Below are 16,180 nucleotides of genomic sequence, written 5' to 3' on the forward strand. Positions count from 1 at the left end.
TAATTAAAAATTACTGTCATTAAAGAAGTATATTTATGAAAAAGAGTAGCCTGGGAAAATGCTCACAAAATGATGTCAAGAAAAAAGGTTATAAAATTACTATTATAATTCCTTTAAAAATTATTATAGAAGAAAATACACCATATTACCTCCAGGTAATGAAAAGTCGGGAGATTATAATTTTTGTTTTATACTTTTCTCTATTTTCTGCAAAGAACATGTATTCATAAAACAGAAAATACATTAAACAAAAGATTTACCCAAAACTAAAGGTTTTTAAAAAGTAGTAGTTTATCTGATAGTTGTGTTATATTTCTCTCAGTATATTGAAAACCATATTGCTATAGCTACCATGTGCAACGTTGCATAAAATAACAGGCATACACTCAAATATTGTCACACATCAGTTTATTGAGGAAATTGTGATGCTAGAGGTTAATTCTATTCACTTGATTACTTTTCATGATGTCAAACAAAACTCCAAAGGCCACAAGCCATGAAGTTATACAATTACTTTCCTATATTTTGTTCAGGAAAACACAAAAATCAAACACAAAGAAATGTTCAAGTGAATCTGAAAATTGCCCCCTTCCTACTTTTTTTCAAAAGGTGGTAATTAAGGGTTAGGAAGTACAGTGGAATGGAGGAAGGCTGAAAATGGGACATGTAGAAGGCAAATATTTTTGCTTGATTTAATTTTCAAAGTTTCAAATCTTTCCAATTTTTTTAACATGTTTTGCACCAAAAAAGGAATCAATACTTTTCATTCCACTCTTGTCAACTTTAGCCAAAGCCTTCTGAGCTGCAGTCATTTTGCTATTTTTCTGTTATTGAAAATAAGAGAGAAAAATTGTTATGAATGTAACATTTATAAGTCATACATGCAAATCAAACAAGACCATGCATGTCTCAAGGTTCGTTAAGGGAGGTAAGCATTTGCTGCTGACATGCTTCATAAAGGAGTGATTCTTTTTAAAAGTTCTGATTTCTATTCAGAATTCAGATCTAAGAGACAAAATATGTTAAAAGAGGCAGGAGACAAAACTGCCGCCTTCTAAGGAGTGGAATGTTACAACCAACGGTTTACTTTAGGGGAAATAATTCTGGAGGGTGTATTAAGTGAAATAACACAAACAATGGAACTGACACAGGCAGCAATTGTCAGAGGGAGGAATTACAGCCTTGTATTACCAAATGATGAATAATTCACAACAATCTACCATCTGATTTTATTCATAGGCTCTATGGGAAACCAAGGACAAAGCTATTATATTCAAAAGATAACCTGTATTGCAAAGCATCCAGGACCAGCAGGATAGCTGTCCCATTTTTCCTCCAACAAAAAAATACTTTCTAAAAAGCTGACTCCAAATAACTCTGCCTTTTAAAATTCTCTCTCTTCCTGGTCACTGTTTTTGTTTTGTTTTGTTTTGCCATGTCCTATAACAAGCACTGGCAGAAGGGAAATAGCTGATTTTACTTCAGTGTTCAGCAAAAGCATAAATGATGGGAATCAGCAAAGAAAAAATCATCTGTCTCTCTGGGAACTGTGAGACAGAGCCATTGCCAAGGTATCTGTTAAGGGCACAGTCAATATATGATCCCTAAAAATTTGCTTTTTACATTCTGTCACTTATAATTTAGTAGGCTTATATTTTGGCTGGATGGGGAAAAGTGACAGTCTCTGAGACAAGTTATCCTCCATCCCCTGCAATTAACTGACATCCTGGTCCAACCTCTTATCTCACTGGTGCGGTGCCCAAGTGGATACAATGGGAAGCAGCACTTAGAAGGGTGGGGCAGAAATACTCCTCACAGAGAAACTCGAAAATGTCCCTGCTTACAGAAGGCACTGAGATAACCAGCTATTTTAGCCAAATCTCAAGTTGGATTATCCCCTGATAGCCCATGCCCTGATAAATTACATGTAGATTAAAGAACACAATTTTCAGAAAACATTAAATCTATGGAGAGTAAGTGTTCTTAAAATCTAGGTGGAAGTTAACCTATCTTGGGGCAAGGCAAGGTCTTTCTAAGCATAAAAATAACGAGAAAATCATAAAAAACTTCCATATTTAATCCTCAGATAAACTTAAAATAGTTCAAAAGTCAAATGGAAAGCCTAAACAAACTGGAAAATTATCTGTACCCTATATGTCATGAAAAGTGTTAATAGCCTGAATTTAGAATGAGCTCTTACAAATCAACAAGAAGAACATTACTATCCCAATATAAAAACAGGCAAGAAACATGAACTGACAATTTGCAAAAATGCAGATAGGCAATAAGCATTTGGAAAAACAACCTTTCTACCTCAAGTAGCCTACTTAGGCAAATTTTTCAAGAATAAAAATAATACTTGATGTTGTCAAGAATGTGAGATGAACACTCATCAGCAATAACGGCTGGGAGTACAAATTTCTGCTACACTTTTGGAAAGCATTTTAGCTATATATATGTATACCAGTAATCATGGAAAGAGTTCATGTTTTCTAAGCCTTTACTCTTAGTTTTAAATTGTGTCTAATGAAATAGAGATGCAGACTATAAATGAGAATGTTTATCACCTCATTAAAACAAAAACAAAAAAGCAGAAGTAACCTATGTGTCCAAAAATAGGAGAATGATTAAATAGCCTATATTCCCTGTGGTGAAATAAAATAACACGTGACTGAATATCACAAAACCATTAATAATTTTTCAAAGAAAGCTTAATGACATGAACATTTTCACAATATAGAGCTAAATGAAAAAGGCAGAACCCCAAACTATATGTGTATGTGTATATATATATATATATATATATATATATGATGATGTATAGGATAAATCAGTAAGAAATGTTATGAAAATACTTGCTGGGGTGGTTGCTGAATTATGGAGTTGTTAATAATTGTTGTCATTGTCATAATTTCTGGCAAGCTACTGGGCAGTAGAGTCGACAAAAAATTACCTTTGGAGCCCCTTCCTCTGCCCCATCCTATCACTCTGAATATATTGCAAAGTTTAGGCACACTCTTGCTAATAAGTATACTGCCTTTCTTTATCTGTAAAAAGTCTTCTTTGCTTGACGCTTTCATCACCATTCATAATTTTGAATTAATTCTTAAGTCACAGAAATGCAAGTTAATAATTCTTCACGGTTAAAATGATAAAATCACAATCAAGCATGCAATCGTTCCTCGAAGTCCCCATGCAGCAACAGCCACAGGATTCAGGAGTATTTGCTGCTGCACCCAGACACATACCTTTACAGTCTTCAAATCTTTAGTGTTAAACTTAGTGTAATCTTCTTTTGCTTCTACGGGCTCATCTGATAACTTTACTTTCTGCAATGTTAGAGCAGTGAAGTGTCAAACGTCACCTTGACACTTACATCAGTCCATTAAAAAAGAAACCCAACATGTATGTGCAATTTGGACCAATAGCGAGGTCAAATGGAGCAGCAGACCCTGCAGAGGGCTTACTTTTTACAAGTCCCTTCGCTTTTTGCCAATTTTCTAGGAACTAAGCCAGACGTCCCTCCCAAGAAGCAGCCTTGGTGATGGGGAGATGTGAGCAGGCAAGCCCATGACCCAGCCCTTAGGCTGTCTAGCGGTATGATCACATGATGTATGTACCAGGGACAGGGGGCATCAAGGTGACTGCTGACTTCCAGGACAGTCTAAGGGGGGGTGAATGCAGGCACAGAAGGCAAAGAAGAGAATTTCCTTTAAGATGGCCGGGGTCCAGCCAGAACCCCGACTTCATTCACCTGCAGGGCTGCTGTAATGTCCATTTAGGAATACAGGAACAGCATTCTGACTGTCACCATCTTTGTATAGCTTTATGTTCTTACCTCCTTTCAATTCAATTATCTCATTTTATCCACATAAGAACAACCTTGCAAAGCAAGCAGAAGGAAGCACAGAGGTTAAGTGAACAGCTTAAGGTCACCTAGCAGAGGACTTGAGGTGAGATCTCAACTATGGTACAAGTGCTCTTTCCATTGGACCCAATGCAATTAGGTCAACCTTTACTTCATGATTTCACCTTTCACATGAGCATTTTTCACCAATCAATGAATGTGAGAATCTTGTCAAGAGCTAGACTGTGGCCATATGTTCATATTACAGTAGGAATCTGACACACTTATTATGTAAAAGGCACATAGCAGGGCAGGTAAGTCTTGATGTTTAACATGGAGAACTGACTGCACAGGGATCACAACTTGGACTTTTACAGATTTTCAAGCTCTCTGTGGAGACGCTGGGCTGACAAGACCCAATATGGACCCACCCTAGGAAATGCAGATTTGTTCCCAGCTTCACTCTTCACACCCAGCTTTCACTACACAAAGAACTGTAGAGTCGCTACTAAAAGATGCCACAGCCCATGTACAATACAAGTGGGTAAAATGACACGTCTTGAAATTTTTCACCAGCACACTGTTGAATACGTTGGGGAAAAAACATTAACTGTAACATCTACTTAAATTTCTGTTATTTAAAAGACTGAATCACTACAGATTTGGGGGAATGTTTCAGAAGAAATAGAAAAGTGGCTCAGAACGACAGTAACAAAGGGTCTGACTAAATGGGTACAGTTCTGGAAAAAAAGGCAGACAGAAAAGTACAGAGGAACTAATGCTAAGATTGGTCTTATTCTTACAAATGACTTGCAAAGAAGGCACTTAGGAACATCTCCAAATCCACTGATTGCATTCAGCTCTGCCAGCTGACAGTGATAAATTCAAAAGATGCAAGGGGGTGAGAATTGGAAGCCGGGCCTCAACATAGTCAAACATAATAGTAATAAAATAATGCAAAACATATTAAGGATGAGAGGCTCCATGCTACGGATTACAACACAGATGCAAAGATACCTAACAGTCACTGGAACGTTATTTCCTGCAAACAATCAACTATATTTCTGTAAAAATCAATCAAATCCTAGACACAGATGGGAAACCTAGCAGCAGACATTATCCTACACTTGTTTCAACTATGGTACATCATCCAGTGAAGTTTGCAATGTACAAACCGGAGCCCCAGGAAGACACAATAGAGCAGGAAACCTCAGAAAGCAACTAAAATAATCTAGGAGGTGAAGTTGAGATGTAGGAGAAATGAGATGCCAAGATCTAAATCTGGGCTTAGCCAAGTCCCGCTCAGGGGCCGAGTCCAGCTGGCTGTCTGTTTTTATAAATGAAGTTTTACTGGAACACAGCCATACTGATTGGCTTATGAATTGTCTGTGGCTGTCTTCGTGCGGCCAGAGGGTAGGTTCTCGTATTTTTGTAGAAAGAATTCAGAGCTGAGACTGAGAGGCCAAGTAAGCAAAGGATTTACTGAGTGACAGTACACTCTCAGGAGGGAGCGCAGGCAGGCTCAGGTGAGCAGCAGTGAGTTCCTTTCGGCAAGCTGGTTATACGGGGTGTGAAAATGATTGGGTGGAATATTCATGAAGGAGGGAGGGATCTGGGGAGTAATTTCCTGGTTTTCATCCCATGTCCACCTTCCCGAGAGGAGGGGGAGTTTCTGTCCTTACTTGGCTTTGCTCGGATCTGTCGTGGTGCCGGTGCATGATGGGTACTGCTCTGGTTGCAATGCTAATTCTACTGTAATGAGGGCATAATGAGCAAAAGGTTACATTCCGACCAGGAGGTTCCTGCCTTTCTTTGTTTGCCTCTAGGACCCTTGTCTTCACAAGACATATGGTCTCCTGTCAGCCCGCAGGTTCCCGCTTTTCTGTGTTTGCCCCTAGAACCCCTGTCATTGCAAGATGTATTATGGTCTCCTGTCACATGACCTGTGCCTCCCTCCTCTGCTCATGTCTGGCTAACTGCCCGCTCTAACGTCTCCCCCCTTGAGGAGTCTGGGCCCTTAAAATCTTTTAAGGGTCAAAGGGTCGATGGTCCGTCTTCCGTAGCTGCTTCAAGCTGAGCAGGGGCATTGTCCCTACCAGTGGGGTCCAGATCACCTTGCTCTGTCAGAGACAGGAGGTCTCAGGGTCATGGACAGCGGCAGAGATGGGGAGTGGGGAGTAGAAGGAGGCTGCAGCCCTGTCCAGTGGGTGTTGATGGTCCCCATCTTCTTGCAGGATGGGTTGAAATCCCTGGCATACCATCACCTGTAGGTGACACTGTCGTAACCTGAAGAAACAGACTTAACAAACAGGAGACTAAAAAGGCAGGGGCCCCAAATCAGCAAAAACATTATTGCAGTCAGAGGTCCAAGCAGGGGTAGGAACCAGGTCATGTTTGGTAGCACCCCGCTGACTGCAGTCCATGTGGAGCTGGCACTGGGGTCACCCTTCCCACAGTGTGGAGCCCCTGGGCCTGTTCGTGTATCTTTGGCATGTCTTCTTCCACCTGGCCAGTGGTGTTGATGTAGGTGCAGCACATTTTTTTGGTTACTGCACACACCCCTCCCCGTTCAGCTAGCAGATAGTCCAGGGCCAGTCTGTTATCCATCACCACACTTGCTAGGAAATAAAGGGGGTTCCCCCATGGTCCTGGCCAGAGGAGACAGAGTATCTGGCAGGTTACAACGCATTGCCTCAAGGTAGGCAAAGCCGCCCATGGGGCCATCAAACAACAGCTGCTCTAGTTGCTGCCAGGATGAGGCCCATCAGCCTCTTATTTCAGGAGTGGCGGATATTATGGAGGGATACACCGAGGTTCATCTGATTACTTAGCTGGCCTAGCGTGCACTGTCCCGCAAGCAGGGCCTTATCTATCCAAGGCAAGGCCACAGCCAATCCTGGGGAGGGGAAGGAGAGCTGGGGTTATTCTGAGAAGGCAGCTGGTTTATGTTCAGGCCGCAGAGGGACAGGCGTCTGGGGCAGTGCACGCCTGGCGCACTTCTGAGGAGCTGAGCCATTCCTGTAAGTGGTTTGCCCAAGAGGGTGTACCCACGCGGCTTGAGGAGAGAGGCCACCGTTACAAGAGGGGTCGTGAGGTGTGGGGACTTTTCTGTAGGCCTTAGGAGGGCCATATTGTAAATGCCGGACAACTGGCGTTTTCCCTCCCTCTTCCACTGGTCACTAGGGGCAGGGGCAGCAAGACAGGCTAGACTCATTGCACTTGGGAATGAGTACTTGGTATTGGTTAGAAATATTGATGTGAGGGGTGAGATCCAAGCATGGAAGCTGCGTTAGGGATGGGATATGAACTTCAAGAGGGATGGGGTGAGTTTCTTGGCTAGGGCCAGCAAAACCTGATTTCCAGACTCTGAAATCACCTTTAGGACTTATCCTGATTTATTAGGAACTTAGTGACCTCACTGGTTTCGGTGTCCACCAAAATATCTGAGGGTAGAAAGGGCCTACCATTAGTCATTTCAAAGGGGCTGAGCCTCAGCTTGTCGGAGCCTGCCCGTGTTCCCTCCTGAGAGTTTACTATCTCTCAATAAATCCTCGCTTTGCTTACTTGGCCTCTTGTGACTTGTCTCTGAATTCTTTCTGTGAGGAAACAAGAACCTACCCTCTGGCAACATCTGTGGTAAGCCAGCCAGGAGAATTATTGGGAGGTCAAATATCCCTCCTCCTTTCCCTGGCAAGTCTTAGCCTCTCATCTCACTTGTGCTTGAGAGCCACTGCCTGACTTCTTGTCACTACTCTCCCCTTTGCTCCCTTTGCCTGTCACCTTTTGGACCTGCTTGCTGCAACATACGTGGGCATGGGTCAAGCATATATAAGACACCAGGGTGTTTGCCACCACAAGACTCCTGCCGTGTAAGGATATGTGGGTCATGGAAGGGACTAGAGAGAAGACAGGTCTGTCCACCCACCTTAAAACAACTTCCATGCAACGTTTTTAGGCACACAAGCTTAAAACATAACACCCTCCCTTTCCCTGTGGCTATCCCCACAGGATTATTTTAGGTCCACTTGTGTCTGACTATCTTTGTCTCTGTGTCTCTATCTTGCTCTTATTACTTCCTTGGAAATGGGGGGAAGAAATTTGTCAGGCGTTTTCCAACCTAGCTGCTAGGTCCTACACATTTCACTATTGCATATGCATAGGGCATGTCAAGAAAAGTTTCCAGCCATTTTCACAGGCAGCCAGGGACACGGACCATTTGATTAACTGTGATCAGGTTCAACTTTGTGGAAATATAAAATGCAGCCTTACTTGGACTGTAAATGAAAGGAAATTAAGACTTTTCTAGATAATAGAAAGGAGGCTTGTACACAGTCCTACATACCACCTCCCTTAGTGGCCAGTGCCTGTTTTCAGATCCTGACCACCCTTTTAGAGAAAGGGGACTGGGACCTAAATAGCTCCTGGAACTATGAAGACGTCTGTTCCAGGGGAATACACCCTGGAACACATGGATTACTCAATGGTCAGAGAATCTATAGAGAAACCCTCAGGAAGGTCGTTCATCCTGGGTACCAGAGCTGTCAGGATAGGACACAGGCCCCAGCACTCTGGGGCTGGCAGAGTTGCCATGTGGCAGGGCCACTACCCTGACATTGGCCAAAGTTGACAGGACTAGGTGAACAGGGATGCCTGTAGCCAGTCCTGACAGAGGGAACCCCTAAAGGGACGTCCTAACTGTAGTGCTCCTCTCTTTTATGGGAGCCCTCTCTCCCTGAAGGATCAGTGGGAAGCATCTCCTCCATCCCCAAGGATTCACCCCTCAGGGTGCATTCTAAGTCACTGGGACAAGTTTTCTCTAGATTTTTTTAAACAGGAAAAGCTCATCTTCTTCTGTAATACAGCCTGGCCCCAGTATAAACTTGAGGATGATGAGATCTGGCCAGAAAATGGAAGCCTCCACTATAATACCATCGTACAGTTAGAATTTTTTTGCGAAAGGCAAGGAAAACGGACAGAGATTCCTTATGTTCAGGCCCTTATGGCCCTAAGAGAGAACCTGGAGCTATGCAAGTCCTGTGTTAGGGAACCTTGCAGGTTGGGACCTGTTCAAACTATTCAAAAACCCCCTCTGGTAGTATCTCTGCAGGAAAATAAGTCTCGGACAAAAGACCCAAGTCCTCTTTCGCCATCTTCAGCCCCTCCAGCACCATATAAGCCTCTTTATCCTTCCATACCAGAAGTGCAGCCAGAGCTCCTTTGCCCCCTCTAAGAAGTAACAGGCAGACCTCAGGGAATGACCAGAGTCTGCACCCCCTTTCTTTGTCTGACCTCAACCAGTGCTGCACTCACTTAGGCCGATTCTCAGAGGATCGTAGCCAGTTCACTGAAGAATTCCAGGGACTAATGCTTTCCTACAACCTTATTTGGAAGGACCTGAATGTTGCCATTTCCCACTGCAGCACCCGTGAGGAAAAGACCTGTATTTGGGTGCATGCTGAAGCATATGCCGATGGATTATACATTGTCCAACCCAATTATTGCCCTGTGGGCATGACAGCAGTGCCACTGATCGATCCCAATTGGGACTATGAACTAGGCCAACCTAGGATCCCTAGAAGAGACCACATGATCCTTTGCCTCACTGAAGGGATGAGACGCCAGCACATAATTAAACCTGTCAACTATGATGAGGTTTAAGAGATCGCCCAAGGTGAGGACAAAAATCCAGCCCTATTTCGGGCCTGGCTGGTAGATTCCCTCAGAAATTATACAAATGTGGACCCAGATGCTTTTGAGGGACGCATTGTGCTTGCAACTTACTTCATTTACCATTCGGCCCCTGACATGCATAGGAAGCTGCAAAAGCTTGCCGTGGGTCCCCAAACCCCTCTCAACCTTCTTATGGATATGGCCTTCAGTGTCTTTAACAATACGGACCAGAGATGGCCTCATCCACCAGAGGGCAGACAGCAGAAGCAAGAACAACAGGCCTGCAGCCTGTAGAACAAAAACCACATTCACAGAAAGATAGACAAGATGAAAAGGCAGAGGGCTATGTACCAGATGAAGTAAAAAGATAAAACCCCAGAAAAACAACTAAATGAAGTGGAGATAGGCAACCTTCCAGAAAAAGAATTCAGAATATTGATAGTGAAGAGGATCCAGGATCTCGGAAAAAGAATGGAGGCAAAGATCGAGAAGATGCAAGAAATGTTTAACAAAGACCTAGAAGAATTAAAGAACAAACAAACAGAGATGAACAATGCAATAACTGAAATGAAAACTACACTAGAAGGAATCAATAGCAGAATAACTGAGGCAGGAGAACGGATAAGTGACCTGGAAGACAGAATGGTGGAATTCACTACTGTGGAACAGAAGAAAAAAGAATGAAAAGAAATGAAGACAGCCGAAGAGACCTCTGGGACAATATTAAATGCAACAACATTCGCATTATATGGGTCCCAGAAGGAGGAGAGAGAGAGAAAGGACCAGAGAAAATATTTGAAGAGATTATAGTCGAAAACTTCCCTAACATGGGAAAGGAAATAGCTACCCAAGTCCAGGAAGCGCAGCAGTAATCAAGACAAGACACACAGTAATCAAACTGGCAAAAATTAAAGACAAAGAAAATTTATTAAAAGCAGCAAGGGAAAAATGACAAATAACACACAAGGGAACTCCCATAAGGTTAATGGCTGATTTCTCAGCAGAAACTCTACAAGCCAGAAGGGAGTGGCATGATATACTTAAAGTGATGAAAGGGAAGAACCTACAACCAAGATTGCTCTACCCGGCTAGGATCTCATCCAGATTGGAAGGAGAAATCAAAAGCTTTACAGACAAGCAAAAACTAAGAGAATTCAGCACCACCAAACGAGCTCTACAACAAATGCTAAAGGAACTTCTCTAAGTGGGAATTACAAGAGAAGAAAAGCACCTACAAAAACAAACCCAAAACAATTAAGAAAATGGTCATAGGCACATACATATCGATAATTACCTTAAACGTGAATGGATTAAATGCTCCAACCAAAAGACAGAGGCTTGCTGAATGGATACAAAAACAAGACCCATATATATGCTGTCTACAAGAGACCCACTTCAGACCTAGAGACACTTACAGACTGAAACTGAGGGGATGGAAAAAGATATTCCTGCGAATGGAAATCAAAAGAAAGCTGGAGTAGCTATACTCATATCAGATAAAACAGACTTTAAAGTAAAGAATGTTACAAGAGACAAGGAAGAACATTACATAATGATCAAGGGATCAATCCAAGAAGAAGATATAACAATTACAAATATATATGCACCCAACATAGGAGCACCTTACTACATAAGGCAACTGTTAACAGCTATGAAAGAGGAAATCGACAGTAACACAATAATAGTGGGGAACTTTATCACCAATGGACAGATCATCCAAAATGAAAGTAAATAAGGAAACAGAAGCTTTAAATGACACAACAGACCAGATATATTTAAATGATATTTATGGGACATTCCATCCCAAAACAGCAGATTACACTTTCTTCTCAAGTGCCCATGGAACATTCTCCAGGATCGATCACATCTTGGGTCACAAATCAAGCCTCAGTAAATTTAAGAAAACTGAAATCATATCAAGCATCTTTTCTGACCACAAGGCTATGAGATTAGAAATGCATTACAGGGAAAAAAACGTAAAAAACAAAAACACATGGAGGCTAAATAATACATTACTAAATAACCAAGAGATCACTGAAGAAATCAAAGAGGAAATCAAAAAATACCTAGAGACAAATGACAATGAAAACACGATGATCCAAAACCTATGGGATGCAGCAACAGCAGTTCTAAGAGGTAAGTTTATAGCTATACGAGCCTACCTCAAGAAACAAGAAAAATCTCAAATAAACAATCTAAACTTACACCTAAAGCAACTAGAGAAAGAAGAAAAAACAAAACCCAGAATTAGCAAAAGGAAAGAAATCATAAAGATCAGAGCAGAAATAAATGAAATAGAAACAAAGAAAACAATAGCAAACATTAATAAAACTAAAAGCTGGTTCTTTGAGAAGATAAGCAAAATTGATAAACCATTAGCCAGACTCATCAAGAAAAAGAGGGAGAGGACTCAAATCAATAAAATTAGAAATGAAAAAGGATAAGTTACAACAGACAATGCAGAAATACAAAGCATCCTAAGAGACTACTACAAGCAACTCTATGCCAATAAAATGGACAACCTGGAAGAAATGGACAAATTCTTAGAAATGCACAACCTGCCAAGACTGAATCAGGAAGAAATAGAAAATATGAGCAGACCAATCACAAGCACTGAAATTGAAACTGTGATTAAAAATCTTCCAACAAACAGAAGCCCAGGACCAGACGGCTTCACAGGCGAATTCTATCAAACATTTAGAGAAGAGCTAACACCTATCCTTCTCAAACTCTTCCAAAATATAGCAGAGGGAGGAACACTCCCAAATTCCTTCTACGAGGCCACCATCACCTTGATACCAAAACCAGACAAGGATGTCACAAAGAAAGAAAACTACAGGCCAATATCATTGATGAACATAGATGCAAAAATCCTCAACAAAATACTAGCAAACAGAATCCAACAGCACATTAAAAGGATCATACACCATGATCAAGTAGGGTTTATTCCAGGAATGTGAGGATTCTTCAATATACGCAAACCTATCAATGTGATAAACCATATTAACAAACTGAAGGAGAAAAACCATATGATCATCTCAATAGATGCAGAAAAGCTTTTGACAAAATTCAACACCCATTTATGATAAAAACCCTGCAGAAAGTAGGCATAGAGGGAACTTTACTCAACATAATAAAGGCCATATATGACAAGCCCACAGCCAACATCGTCCTCAATGGTGAAAAACTGAAAGCATTTCCACTAAGATCAGGAACAAGACAAGGTTGCCCACTCTCACCACTGTTATTCAACATAGTTTTGGAAGTTTTAGCCACAGCAATCAGAGAAGAAAAGGAAATAAAAGGAATCCAAATCGGAAAAGAAGAAGTAAAGCTGTCACTGTTTGCAGATGACATGATACTATACATAGAAAATCCTAAAGATGCTACCAGAAAACTACTAGAGCTAATCAATGAATTTGGTAAAGTAGCAGGATACAAAATTAATGCACAGAAATCTCTGGCATTCCTATATACTAATGACGAAAAATCTGAAAGTGAAATCAAGAAACCACTCCCCATTTACCACTGCAACAAAAAGAATAAAATATCTAGGAATAAACCTACCTAAGGAGACAAAAGACCTATATGCAGAAAATTATAAGACACTGATGAAAGAAATTAAAGATGATACAAATAGATGGAGAGATATACCATGTTCTTGGATTGGAAGAATCAACATTGTAAAAATGACTCTACTACCCAAAGCAATCTACAGATTCAATGCAATCCCTATCAAACTACCACTGGCATTTTTCACAGAACTAGAACAAAAAATTTCGCAATTTGTATGGAAACACAAAAGACCCTGAATAGCCAAAGCAATCTCGAGAACGAAAAAAGGAGCAGGAGGAATCAGGCTCCCTGACTTCAGACTATACTACAAAGCTACAGTAAACAAGACAGTATGGTACTGGCACAAAAACAGAAAGATAGATCAATGGAGCAGGATAGAAAGCCCAGAGATAAACCCACGCACATATGGTCACCTTATCTTTGACAAAGGTGGCAGGAATGTACAGTGGAGAAAGGACAACCTCTTCAATAAGTGGTGCTGGGAAAACTGGACAGATACATGTAAAAGTATGAGATTAGATCACTCCCTAACACCATACACAAGAATAAGCTCAAAATGGATTAAAGACCTAAATGTAAGGCCAGAAACTATCAAACTCTTAGAGGAAAAAATAGGAAGAACACTCTTTGACATAAATCACAGCAAGATCTTTTTTGATTCACCTCGTAGAGTAATGGAAATAAAAACAAAAATAAACAAATGGGACCTAATGAAACTTCAAAGCTTTTGCACAGCCAAGGAAACCATAAAAAAGATGAAAAGACAACCCTCAGAATGGGAGAAAATATTTGCAAATGAAGCAACCGACAAAGGATTAATCTCCAAAATTTATAAGCAGCTCATGCAGCTCAATAACAAAAAAAAAAACAACCCAATCCAAAAATGGGCAGAAGACCTAAATAGACATTTCTCCAAAGAAGATATACAGACTGCCAACAAACACATGAAAGAATGCTCAACATCACTAATCATTAGCGAAATGCAAATCAAAACTACAATGAGATATCATCTCACACCAATCAGAATGGCCATCATCAAAAAATCTAGAAACAATAAATGCTGGAGAGGGTGTGGAGAAAAGGGAACACTCTTGCACTGCTGGTGGGAATGTGAATTGGTTCAGCCACTATGGAGAATAGTATGGAGGTTCCTTAAAAAACTACAAATAGAACTACCATATGACCCAGCAATCCCACGACTGGGCATATACCCTGAGAAAACCGAAATTCAAAAAGAGTCATGTACCAAAATGTTCATTGCAGCTCTATTTACAATAGCCAGGAGATGGAAACAATCTAAGTGTCCATCATCGGATGAATGGATAAAGAAGATGTGGCACATATATACAATGGAATATTACTCAGCCATAAAAAGAAACGAAATTGAGCTATTTGTAATGAGGTGGATAGACCTAGAGTCTGTCATACAGAGTGAAGTAAGTCAGAAAGAGAAGACAAATACTGTATGCTAACACATATATATGGAATTTAAGAAAAAAAAATGTCATGAAGAACCGAGGGGTAAGGCAGGAATAAAGACGGAGACCTCCTAGAGAACGGACTTGAGGTTATGGGGAGGGGGAAGGGTGAGCTGTGACAGGGCGAGAGAGAGTCATGGACATATACACACTAACAAATGTAGTAAGGTAGATAGCTAGTGGGAAGCAGCCGCATGGCACAGGGATATAGGCTCGGTGCTTTGTGACAGCCTGGAGGGGTGGGATAGGGAGGGTGGGAGGGAGGGAGACGCAAGAGGGAAGAGATATGGGAACATATGTATATGTATAACTGATTCACTTTGTTATAAAGCAGAAACTAACACACCATTGTAAAGCAATTATACCCCAATAAAGATGTTAAAAAAAAAAATATCCTGAGTATGTTGGTCACCTCGAAAGCAGGGAAAAAGGAAAGTTGTTTAACACCCACCTTACATTCATTTGCAAAGCACTCATTACTCTTCTGGCAGGAGAATGCCCTCACTGACAAGCTGTTGCACGTGTTTACTTCCCTGTGTCTGAGCAGCGCTCACTGTTCTGCGATCACGCCTGGACTTCGGGATGCTACTCTTTGCTCTCAAGTGTGGTTTATAGCTGGCTTCTCTACTCCCTATATCTGGGAGACAAACCTAGGCCATAGCCCACAGTGCAGAGGAGCTGTGGGTGGCAGTTTGAGAACATCTGGAAGGGGAACGGTTTTCCACTGATAGCTTCTCTGTGTTGCAAAAATCATGCTCTATGTGCCTTTGTGCCCATGACAATTATATTTGGAAAAATGAGTTTTAGTTCTAGAGTATTCCTGGTGATTAATAAAGTTAATTACAGGATCTAGCTCACTCAAGAAGACTTAATTTTAATTATACTTCTTTAATATTTTGACATAGGTATCCAGCTAAAATCAACTCTTTGATTCTCACAGCACTTTATCATTCACGTAAAAGCCACAGAAATAAAAATACTGATGAAGAACCCAGTATAATCTTTATGCCACATAAGTTGAATGAAGTATGTTTTAAAATATACTAAACTAAATTTATGTGGCAAAAGTATAATATTTTTCTAAGTCCTCGAAAGATAGCTTAGTCACAGCTTCTTACCTTTGATGGAGGGCTTGGCACTGAAGCTGGAGGTTCTGGAAGCCTGAGGAGTAAAAAATAAAAATCATAGTCATGGTTTTTCATAGACAAGCAAACAGAAAAACGGGGCCAACTTCAGACTTAGTAAGTCCTACTTTCATCTAGTAGTTTCACCTCCATATATCTTAATGTTCAATCACCTCAGTGGAAAGAGTGAAATTTTTCTAAGTGAATAAATGTTCATTTGCCTCCTTAATTCTAAGTATTGGAATTGTCTGAGAAAGAACAAAACGAGAAGTCATTTGCTGAAATGGAATTGCTTTTCTTTAGCCTCTAAAAATTTGCATTTTGGTACTGTATTTTTTCATCATAAATGATGAATCTAGACTATATACAAAAGTGAAAATTATTTTAACTGTTGACAAAAAGTCATACAAACTTTACTTTTCTTCTATTAGAGTTTAATTGACATATCTTTCTCCTCAAGTCTTTAACCAAAACTTAAAAATTTC

At 40.8% G+C, this 16,180-nt stretch overlaps 1 protein-coding gene across 18 annotated transcripts in view; it reads right to left on the reverse strand.

Moving 5' to 3' along the window:
* RNASEH2B (ribonuclease H2 subunit B) overlaps positions 1–16,180 on the reverse strand; it is a 798,611-nt gene that overhangs the window by 11,947 nt on the left and 770,484 nt on the right. For 12 of the 18 annotated variants that reach the window (XM_079902671.1, XM_079902668.1, XM_079902673.1 and 9 more), the window contains 3 exons: positions 15,690–15,732; positions 3,249–3,329; positions 394–824 (listed from right to left, as the gene is read on the reverse strand). In XM_079902671.1, coding sequence (XP_079758797.1) covers positions 708–824; positions 3,249–3,329; positions 15,690–15,732 — 241 coding nt within the window. In that variant the 3' untranslated portion in view covers positions 394–707. Of the gene's footprint in view, positions 1–393; positions 825–3,248; positions 3,330–15,689; positions 15,733–16,180 lie in introns of those variants that run through there. The other 6 variants (XR_013824795.1, XR_013824796.1, XM_079902663.1 and 3 more) reach the window with 2 other exon arrangements.

This window comes from Stenella coeruleoalba, assembly GCF_951394435.1.
Source record: "Stenella coeruleoalba genome assembly, chromosome: 18".
Lineage (NCBI taxonomy): Eukaryota > Metazoa > Chordata > Mammalia > Artiodactyla > Delphinidae > Stenella > Stenella coeruleoalba.